At 33.8% G+C, this 11,033-nt stretch overlaps 1 protein-coding gene across 1 annotated transcript; it reads right to left on the reverse strand.

Moving 5' to 3' along the window:
- Positions 1-5,604: 5,604 nt before the first annotated feature.
- LOC111702753 (uncharacterized) lies at positions 5,605-8,106 on the reverse strand. The gene is made up of 7 exons (XM_023474535.1): positions 8,067-8,106; positions 7,905-7,977; positions 7,397-7,607; positions 7,188-7,336; positions 6,261-7,002; positions 6,121-6,179; positions 5,605-6,052 (listed from the first exon to the last, which is right to left on the reverse strand). Exons 2-5 carry the CDS (start codon positions 7,971-7,973, stop codon positions 6,904-6,906), a joined length of 528 nt encoding a protein of 175 aa, XP_023330303.1. The 5' UTR covers positions 7,974-7,977; positions 8,067-8,106; the 3' UTR covers positions 5,605-6,052; positions 6,121-6,179; positions 6,261-6,903.
- Between the last annotated feature and the right edge of the window lie 2,927 nt (positions 8,107-11,033).

Consider the following 11,033-nt stretch of genomic DNA (forward strand, 5'->3'; position numbering starts at 1 on the left):
GACTGGAAGTAATCTGACCTGACCAAGGAGCAGGATTTATGAGGCTCAGGATACACTACAACAATCTAGGTAATAAAGTTACAACAAAGAAAGTTTCCCGGAAAATCTTTTTTATTTAAAATCTATTAAATCTCCATTACAGTCTTCCAACAAATCAGGTCCGGAAGCTGAAAGAAAAAACGAGGTGTCTCTTTAACCTGAGTCAGATTTCCTATTGTTTTCTACATTTTTTATGAAACTGGACAATCTGTTTAGGGACTGAGTGACCTGACACAGTTATGGGGTATATTGTTTATTTTTAATTCAGGGGATATTAGTTTCAAAACTAACACTTTTTTAGGAGTATATATCTTTAAATCCAAGACGAGATGAACAAAGGAATTGAGTTTTTGCCACAAACTCTGATTTTCTAATTCCTATAACTTTGCAACACACCCAAACATCTAGAGTGAATAAATTGTTTTAGATTTTGAGTCCATTAAATTCAAGAAATATTAAAGTTAATTTCATTAAAACCCCCCCAAATTTTTTTTTTCGATATCCCGCAATGTGATCGTACCCACATTGATTCTCAAATTAAAAGTGCCCACATATATTGGATATCGAGATCACGATTATGAGTATCAAACAAAAAAGGTCACAGCTCTGGTTGTTTACCATTCTATATTTTAGGTAAACTTGCTGATGGATAGAATTCTCAGTTCTACATCTAGGGGGGCCAAATTTAAAGAATTTGAGCCACGGCTCAACTATGATTGGTTCCAGTTAAAATCGTATTTGTTGTTTCAAGATGTAAGTCGGCGCTCAATTGAAACCGGTTTTGACGGATTTAAGACGCAGCTCAAATTCGTTAAATTCGGACATAGTTTTCTTAAATAATAATCCAAGAACATTTACTATTTCAAAAGTTTTTAGACTTTTCAGAGGATCACAAAGATGAGATGTTGATTCTATTTCAAAATGTTAACCTTGATAAGTTTGCTTTTAAATTACATTATGCAAATGCTTACGTTGACCAAACATATTAACCAGTCAAATATATTTATATCATTGTGATGGGTATTACTATTATTAAGTGCGAAAAAGTTTTTGCCGGGATTTTTACTTTTTCTAGTTTGTTTGAGATTAAAAAAGTATTTTCACACTGAACATAGTTCTAGTTTGTTTAAGATTAAAAAGAATTTTCACACCGACCGTAGTTCAAGATTGTTTGAGATTAAAAAGTATTTTCAAAATTAGCTAAAATATGATTGAAAGATGTACAAACAAGAAGAAAATGAAGAACACGAAATATAGCAATTGTATCTCCTATCATATAATATAACTATTTTTAGAATATTGTTAAAAATTTAAAATAAAAAATAATAAATACATATGTAAAAAACTGTTACAAAGGAAATGAGTCTTTGCCACAAACTCTGATTTTCTAATCCCTATATCTTAACAACTCAATGTTGTAGACCTTGATATTTCTAACTATGAATTCTATTAGTTAAAAATAATCTAAGTTTGATCTAATATAATTCAAAGGATTACAGTATCAGGTTTGTGACTTCGTAGCTCCTGTAGTTTTAATTTTAAGTATGAGCAAGCAAATGTTCCCGGTTTCATACGGTGTTAGGCGATTATATCAATATAATGAAGACGACTTTTTTATTGAAGTTTTATTGTTAACAAGCTTTTTTCTAATTCTAAGTTTACTAGTAATTAGAGAAACTTTTTTAATTGACAGCTTCTCTCTGTTTCTATGTTTTTGTATATCCATGCTGTTTAAAGCTTGATTTAAACCAAAATTTAAATCAAAAGTCGTCTTCATTAAATTGATATAATTGCCTACCTCCGTATCAGAAATTTAGATTAAAAAAATTCATCTTAATAGTACTTAATAGTACAAAAGATGAGTTATGATTAAAAGATTTAAATCTGACGTGAAATTTACTTTAGTTTGACGTGAAATTTGCTTTAGTTTGACGTGAAAGGTCTGTACAAGCCTAGTACATTCCTTACTCACATAGTTTCATATATATCTGCAAACTTAGAAAAGGAAAGCTAACAATTATAATTTTGCCCCATCGAATGTTTGATATCCTTAACTAAAGATTTCGTTTTATGCTTTCAACAAAATGTTTTATTTTATATTAGTCTCCCCCTGTTCAATGATCGTTACCTCACACTATTATTCATTTCTCAGAACATTCCCTTTATTACAAACTTACAAGAAATATTGAAAAAGTTGGGAAAAATTACCTGTCCGCGAATTTTACCCAACAATTAAACATCCATCAAAGACAAATAAATATAATACAATACTAAGTTTAAAGTTTTTTGCACTTTCGTTCATTTACAGGAAATTCAATTAAAAACAATTTATATTCATATTATTATAATTTATTTGTCGAACACATGAATTATAAAATTGGTTCAGATATTAGATCAGAGATTAGATATGACTATAATTCAATTTATACAGACGTTGTGAACTAACAGCTATAATTCTCCTCTGATGTCATCTTCTTCACAATCCTGGAGCTGTAACATTTGATATTATTTTCTTCTTTAATGGTGACCGGTCCAAATTCTTTATAGATGGCTCTTGACGGCTATTCAGAATATTTGTTAGAGATATTTGCAATGGAACTGAGTTCTAGCCACAATCTTTGATTTATTACCCCTATACATCTTTGCAACCCAATGTCATAGACCTGTGATATTTCAAACTATGCATTCTGTTAGATAAAATAAGCTAAGTTTGAAATATCAAAGGTTTACACAATCCGATTGCAAAAATATAGAGATTAGAAAATTTATGTTTGTGACAAAAACTCAACTCCTTTGCTTCCAAAATCGTACTGTAGAGAACTGAGCAATATTGATCCAACTTGCCAAATCAGTGCAGGTTCCAACAAGGCAAAACTGACAGGGAAAACTTGCCAAATCAGTGCAGGTTCCCACAAGGCAAAACTGACAGGGAAAACTTGCCAAATCAGTGCAGGTTCCAACAAGGCAAAACTGACAGGGAAAACTTGCCAAATCAGTATGTTCCAACAAGGAAAAACTGACAGGAAAAACTTGCCAAATCAGTGCAGGTTCCCAAAAGGCAAAACTAACAGGGAAAACTTGCCAACTCAGTGGGTTCCAACAAGGCAAAACTGACAGGGAAAACTTGCCAAATCAGTGCAGGTTCCAACAAAGCAAAACTGACTGGGAAAACTTGCCAAATCAGTGCAGGTTCCAACAAGGCAAAACTGACAGGGAAAACTTGCCAAATCAGTATGTTCCAACAAGGAAAAACTGACAGGAAAAACTTGCCAAATCAGTGCAGGTTCCCAAAAGGCAAAACTAACAGGGAAAACTTGCCAACTCAGTGGGTTCCAACAAGGCAAAACTGACAGGGAAAACTTGCCAAATCAGTGCAGGTTCCAACAAAGCAAAACTGACTGGGAAAACTTGCCAAATCAGTGCAGGTTCCCAAAAGGCAAAACTAACAGGGAAAACTTGCCAACTCAGTGGGTTGGGAAAACTTGCCAAATCAGTGCAGGTTCCAACAAAGCAAAACTGACTGGGAAAACTTGCCAAATCAGTGCAGGTTCCAACAAGGCAAAACTGACAGGGAAAACTTGCCAAATCAGTGCAAGTTCCAACAAAGCAAAACTGACAGGGAAAACTTGCCAAATTGTCTTAGCCAGAGAACTTTCACAGAGAAACTTTAACTGTAGTGTTCCAAGATACGAATAAAAAAGATAATTGAATTATTTCTACTTGAGGTTTTTCCATTTCCGATGATTTCACTTGGTACTTTAATTGCGTAAAAACAAAAAGTTATAAATAAGATAGTTAAGTGCATTCATCAATTGACTAAAATTACCCCCTTGAATCAATATCCCAGACACTCTTCACTGAAAACCACTATATATTCGGTCAGAGTACTGCAGATCACTGCATTAAGCACCGTAAGCTTAGTTTAGGATGAAGAAAATACTAAGATGTATAGGTAATTTCCAAAAGGCAATTTCCCAAGCGGCAACTTCCAATGGTATTTTCCCAAGTGGCTACATTCCCAGTTTTCCTAGTCGCAGCGCTCCCCCCCCCCATTGCAGCCTGTGAAACTCAGAAGGCCTAACCTAACCTTTGGAAAGTTGCCGCTTGGGAAATTGCACATTTGGGAAGTTGCCACTTAGAAAATTGTCACTTGGGAAGTCGCTCTTGGGAAAATGCCTTTGGGAAAATACCTTTGTGAAAATACTTAACACCAATACTAATGACCAGGGATTAGGAATAATGACCCTTCCACAAGGGCCGCCTTCAACAGGCGCCATTGGTAGTCATAAATAGGTCAAATACAGCGGGACTTTGGTAGTCATAAATAGGTCAAATACAGCAGGACTTTTACTATAAAAGCTTCCACCAGTATAAACCTTAAATAAGAACTAATCCATTTCAGAACTCGAAAAAGGTAGGAGAGGTAGGATCATTTTGCTCCAAAATAGTTTACAAATATGCAAGAGACATTATTGCCCCCTTACAAAACTGGAAAATATTTAGCTCCGAGTGCAGATGAAAGTCGTAAAATTTTATATATTTGTAGCATCAAATTCAACGTGTTCTTGCTGCTTTGGGGAGAGGAGGGGGGGGGGATAGATGAAAAATAAAAAATAGCTGAGAAAGAGAGAAAGTTCCTCTAACACGTTGGAAAGATTTAGATTGATTCTTACGGATTAGGTATTCGGGAGATAACAAAGAAGATTAATTAATATTTGTCTTAGAACTCTTATTAGTAAAACTCTTTACCTACAGATAAATAGATAGATAGATAGATAGATAGATAGATAGATAGATAGATAGATAGATAGATAGATAGATAAATAATTGGATAGATAGATAATTGGATAGATAGATAATTGAATATATATAGATAGATAGATAGATAGATAGATAGTTAGATACGCAGAAAGATAGTTATAAAGATAGATAGATAAATAGATAGAAAGATAGATAGATAGATAGATAGATAAATAAATAGATAGTTTAAATTTTACATCTGTTTTTGTCATTTAATGTTTTTTCTCCCAAATTTTTGGTGTATTATTAAATAATATGATGTTTTTGTATAGAATTGAAATAAATCGAAATATATTTTCTAAATGAGTTCCATCAAGTATTTTTTTAAAGCAGTCTAAACTCTATTAACAAGGAAATAGTTAAAGATAGATAGATAGGTATATAGATAGTTAAATAGATAAATAAATAAGGGCATTGTTGATTAACTTGATCAAGAGTTGCGTTGCAAGTTGTCTGATTTTCAAAAACCTACAGCTTTATGCCAGAAGAAGATTTCTTTGAATGAAAGCTGAAACTTTTTAATGAAATTTTCTCCCCAACCTTCGGGCAATCTCTTTCTTTTCATTTTTCCTTTTTCATTCGCTTAAATTATGTTCTTACAAACCTATTTTTTCTTCCTTACCTTTGAATTAAATTTTTAACTACTATAATGGCAAACTTTCTTGTGAAATAAATAAAACTTTAATTTGTGTATCCCTTTTAGCCTTCAAAATTTGCACTGTTACAGGCAATGCGAGTTATTCAGAAAAATAGTATAAAAAAAGATGGTGACAAGCATAAATTTTATTAAAATCGAAAATAATAAAACAAATTTTTTCTTTCATCATGGGACTTCTTGATCACACACAAGCGTAAAATAACCAGTTTAAACTTCCTCTCATTACGTTCTGGTTAAACTGGTTTCAACCGCATGGTGATCACTGAACAGACTAGTTTTAACTTCCTATCACCACATGGTGATCAAACTGGTTTCAACTTCCTCTCACCACATGGTGATCAAACTGGTTTCGACTTCCTCTCACCACATGGTGATCAAACTAGTTTCAACTTCCCCACACCACAAGGTGATCAAACTGGTTTCGACTTCCTCTGACCACATGATGATCAAACTGGTTTCAACTTCCCCACACCATGTTTTGCTCAAACGGTTTTAACTTCCGCTCAACAGAAATGCTAAAAGCTACCTCTCATATTCTTAGTTTCCATGCGATCACTAAAAAAGACAATTTAAATATAGTTGTAAGAATTGTTTCATAAAAAGATTGTTGATTTATCAAATACCTGTTTCAGAGACCAACAGACAAATTAAAAACTTAAGCTTGTTACTTTTTCATCAGGAACTAAAACAAAATTCATGCATTTTTATTCATTTTTATTCATTTTATTCATTTTTATTCGGTATCACTTGTAAATTTCTTTACCTGTTGTAGTATTTCAGCAAGATTAAATTCAGCCATTTTTAGGGTTTTACAACGTTCCAGCCATTTTTAAAGAACCAGTTTACCATAATTTTGGTAACATTTTACAGTGTACATTATCCTACTCTTGCGTCACATTTGAAATTATTAAACCACCACCACCAGGTGCAATTTAAACAGTTTATTGACAAGATGAGCTTTAGAATCGACTGAGTGTAGTATTGTTTCCCTTCTAAACAATCTTACAAAAAGTAGATAATTGCTCACAAAAACTGTCTGATTGTTTAAGTTTCTTTTATATTCAAATCTAATTTGATATTGATAAGACAAATAACTAAATATTTTAGAGAGCATTAACCTTGAACAAAACTAAATCAATAAGATCTGATAACTGTAAGATTTTTTCTAATTAAAATAAATGGTAGTCAAAATTGCGAAGAACAATGTTTTAAGCAACCATAACATGTTATGTTCTATCCAATTGGATTCGATTTGATAAACAAAATTATTCATAATTTAGATAAAATTTATTCAATATTATGGTTGTGGTCGAGCGCGACTAGAAAATATTGAATAAAATATACAATAAAAAGTTTTACAGTTGATGATATTGCTTTTTTCAAGGTTGAACTCGTATACTGTACCTCTAGGGTAGAGTTTTATTACCTGATGAAGGTGCTGCAGTAGTATTGGTGCCGGGAGCTCCAGTCACACCAAGATCAATAGCTGCCAGACCAGTAACTTCCTAGAAGTCATAAATATTACTGTCGGCCATTTTGATTTTTGGTTGAAAATTGGTATAGAAAGAACTGCTCTACCTACAGGGCCTAACCCAATTATTGTGAAAATATTTCAGTGACGTTTAGGCAGTGCAGTACTCTTTTTTATCCAAGAAATATTTTGAAATTATGCTATTTACATTGTGCATACCTTGCATGAAATTGAAGCTGTTCTGTCTGTGAAGGCTGTACAGTCAGTAAACTTAGTTCCTCGGGTCACCCAGAGAAGCAGAGGTTTACCGTTCATGATGACATACTGCCTTCTAGAGTTACTTCCAGGTCTGATCACAAACTTAGCGCCTAGATTTTAAATTTCATAAGCTTTGCTGCAGTTTAAGAATTGTGAATATAAAAAATTACCATTAACACATCCTTTTGCCCTGGTGGGTAGTTCGGAGAGAACAACATAATCACAACCATTTCCAACCTCGTTGGCACGGGCGACTGATTTAGCATTGCCGGATTTCACTGTCTTCTGTAGAGTTCGTCTTCTAATGCCCTGCTTCTTAGTTGTTTTTGCTTGTTTCCTTCTACGTCCTACGTCAATTTTAGCGTGTTTTCTCTTTTTATCCTGAAGAAACAACTATTTTAATAAAGAAGTAAAATAGTTGAATATAATTAGTTTTTACATGTTGCTGTTTCAACCTAGTAGTGCCCCCCTTCTCCCGCCTCTTCTATTTCTTGTACGGCTAGGGCTTTATATAAAAAGTAGAAATCTCTGTTTGTCTGCGTGTCTGCCTGTCTGTTTGTCTGCTTGTCTGTTTGTCTGCCTGTCTGCCTGTCTGTTTGGATTTCCGATCAAAACTTTGAGGCATAAGTATTCAACATGATATGTACTGTCTTTTGAATTGAAAAAGTTTTTTGTCACCTGTTTAGCGGCTTCCACCAAGCAGAAGAGAACAAGGGACAAGACAAGAACAACGAACAAAATCCTCATGATTCTGTAAAATTAGAAGTAAAAATTTAAATTGTTAATTTTGTCAGTATTAGAAATAAAAGATTAGAAAGAAAGAAGTGTTGTCTTACTAACCTGTAGTTAGTAAAGAAGTTATACCTCTACTGAATATTATCCACCATGTTTCACGTATTTAAACCTGCTTAATTGCTTCCAGATGTAAGCTAAAGGCATGCGCAGGAACAGTGATGAGGAATATATTAATTTGCTATGTAGATTTAATATTATAGAAAATGCTTTAAACTAATAAAAAACATTGTAAATTTTTTCAGTATTTCTTTTCCCTTATCTGTCTTCATGATGTTCCTCTTCTACTATCTTGTATACTTCATCTTATTCCTATTCCTTCATCTTGTTCCTATCCCTTCATCTTGTTTCTTTTCCTCCATCTTGTTCCTATCACTTCATCTTGTTCCTATCCCTTTATCTTGTTTCTATTCCTCCATTTTGTTCCTATTCCTTCATCTGGATCATGTCTCCATCTTGTTTTCATTCCTCCATATGGTCCTATTTTTCCATCTTGTTTCTATTCGTCCATCTTGTTTCTATTCCTCCATCTTGTTTCTATTCCTCCATCTTGTTTCTATTCCTCCATCTTGTTTCTATTCATCCATGTTAATGTTCATATTCCTTTATCTTGTTCCTATCCCTTCATCTTGTTTCTTTGTTTCTATTCCTCCATCTTGTTTCTATTCCTCCATCATATTGTTCCTATTCCTCCATCTTGTTTTCATTCCTCCATCTTGATCCTATTCCTCCATCTAGTTCCTATTCCTCCATTTTTTTCATTCCTCCATCTTGTTTCTATTCCTCCATCTTGTTTCTATTCCTCCATCTTGTTCCTATTTCTCCATCTTGTTTCTATTCCTCTATCTTGTTCCTTTTGATCTTGTTCTTATTCCTCCATTTTGTTTTCATTCGTCCATCTGGCTCCATTCCTCCACATTGTTCCTATTCCTCATATTAATGTTCATATTCCTTTATCTTGTTTCTATTCCTCTATCTTGTTCCTATTTCTTCATCTTGTTCCTATTCCTCCATCTTGTTTTCATTCCTCCATCTTGTTCCTATTCCTCCATCTTGTTCCTATTCCTCCATCTTGTTCCTATTCCTCCATCTTGTTCCTATTCCTTTGTTCTTGAATAAAAAAATATGGTGGAAATCCTTGAGTGGAAAATTACAAAGGTATGATTATCAATTATATTTATTTTTTAGGAAATTAAAATACATTTAGGCTATCTCCGTCATCTGGGGTTATTATCTTTCATAAAACAAGTGTTTTAAAGATAGCAATTAACCTAGTAGATAGTTAATGTAGTGAACGTTTTAACCAAATTATCCTGTCACAATATCAAGTCTTTAAACAAAGAAAATTTTCATGCATCATTTGTTTCTTTGTCAAAAAAGGATCCGGACACTGAATCTGTCCAGTAAAAAAGGATCCGGTTACTGAATCTGTCCAGCAAAAAAGGATCCAGACACTGAATCTGTCCAGTAAAAAAGGATCCGGACACTGAATCTGTCCAGTAAAAAAGGATCCGGACACTGAATCTGTCCAGTAAAAAAGGATCCGGACACTGAATCCGTCCAGTAAAAAAGGATCCGGACACAGAATCTGTCCAGTAAAAAAGGATCCGGACACTGAATCTGTCCAGTAAAAAAGGATGCGGACACTGAATCTCTCCAGTAAAAATGGATCCGAACACTGTATCTGTCCAGTAAAAATGGATCCGAACACTGAATCTGTCCAGTAAAAATGGATCCGGACACTGAATCTGTCCAGTAAAAAAGGATCCGGACACTTAATCTGTCCAGTAAAAAAAGATCCGGACACTGAATCTGTTCAGTAAAAAAGGATCCGGACACTGAATCTCTCCAGTAAAAAAGGATCCGGACACGGAATCTCTCCAGAAAAAATGGTTCCGGACACTGAATCTCTCCAGTAATAAAGAATGCAGACACTGAATCTGTCCAGTAAAAAAGGATTCGGACACTTTGTCAAAAGCGTATTCAGACATCGTCATACACAAAAATGACACAGTACAAATCACCCGGTTTACCAAGGTTTAAGCTAAGGATAGGATGGGTTTACCAATATTACATAAAGGGTAGAATGGGTTTACCAAGATTTACCAAGGTTTTTTTGGAGCCCATACAAAACATATCGTCACTAAATTTATCACCACAAAACTTATCACATCAAAACATATCTTATCAGCTACAAAACTTATCATCACAGAACTTATCAAACTACAAAACTTAGCAATTAGCATAACTTATCAAAACAAAACTTATCCACTACAAAACTTATCAAACTACAAAACTTATTCATGAATCTAAAATTTCAAATCATTGAAATGTTCCAGGAAACCAAGATAAGAGTAAATCTAGATACAAGTGAAGGTCACAGAACAGAGAAGACATGAAAGCTATGTGTGCAAGTTATGATAGTGTAACCTTGAACACATATCAGTTCAATATTGCCAGCCTTTTTACAAATGAATAATAATTTTGATAAGTTTTGTAGTTTGATAAGTTTTGTTTTGATAAGTTTTGTTGTTAGATAAGTTTTGTTTTGATAAGTTTTGAAAAGATATGTTTTGTGGTGATAACTTTAGTGGTGATAATTTTTGTGACGATACATTTTGTATGTGCTCCGTGTTTACCAAGGTTTAAGAAAAGGACAGGATGGGTTTACCAAGGTTTTAGAGAAGGATAAGATTGGTTTCCCAAGGTTTAAGATAAGAATAGGATGGGTTTATCAAGGTTTAAGAGAAGAATAGGATGGGTTTATCAAGGTTTAAGAGAAGGATAGGATGGGTTTACCAAGATTTAAGAGAAGAAAAGGATAGGTTTACCAAGGTTTAAGGGAAGGATAGGATTGGTTTACCAAGGTTTAAGAGAAGGATAGGATGGGTTTAACAAAGGTTTAAGAGAAGAATAGGATGGGTTTATCAAGGTTTAAGAGAAGGATAGGATAGGTTTACCAAGGTTTAAGAGAAGGATAGGATGGGTTTACCAAGATTTAAGAGAAGGAAAGGA

This window comes from Eurytemora carolleeae, unplaced genomic scaffold (genome assembly GCF_000591075.1).
Source record: "Eurytemora carolleeae unplaced genomic scaffold, Eaff_2.0 scaffold309, whole genome shotgun sequence".
NCBI classification, from domain to species: domain Eukaryota; kingdom Metazoa; phylum Arthropoda; class Copepoda; order Calanoida; family Temoridae; genus Eurytemora; species Eurytemora carolleeae.

Bases quoted from the DNA above. Each gene is read 5' to 3' on its own strand.
- LOC111702753 (XM_023474535.1), bottom strand. From the start codon at position 7,973: ATGAGGATTTTGTTCGTTGTTCTTGTCTTGTCCCTTGTTCTCTTCTGC. The intron at 7,608-7,904 runs GTGACAAAAAAC...TTGTTTCTTCAG, and splicing joins TGGTGGAAGCCGCTAAACAG to GATAAAAAGAGAAAACACGC. The intron at 7,003-7,187 runs GTATGCACAATG...TATGACTTCTAG, and splicing joins CAGCTTCAATTTCATGCAAG to GAAGTTACTGGTCTGGCAGC.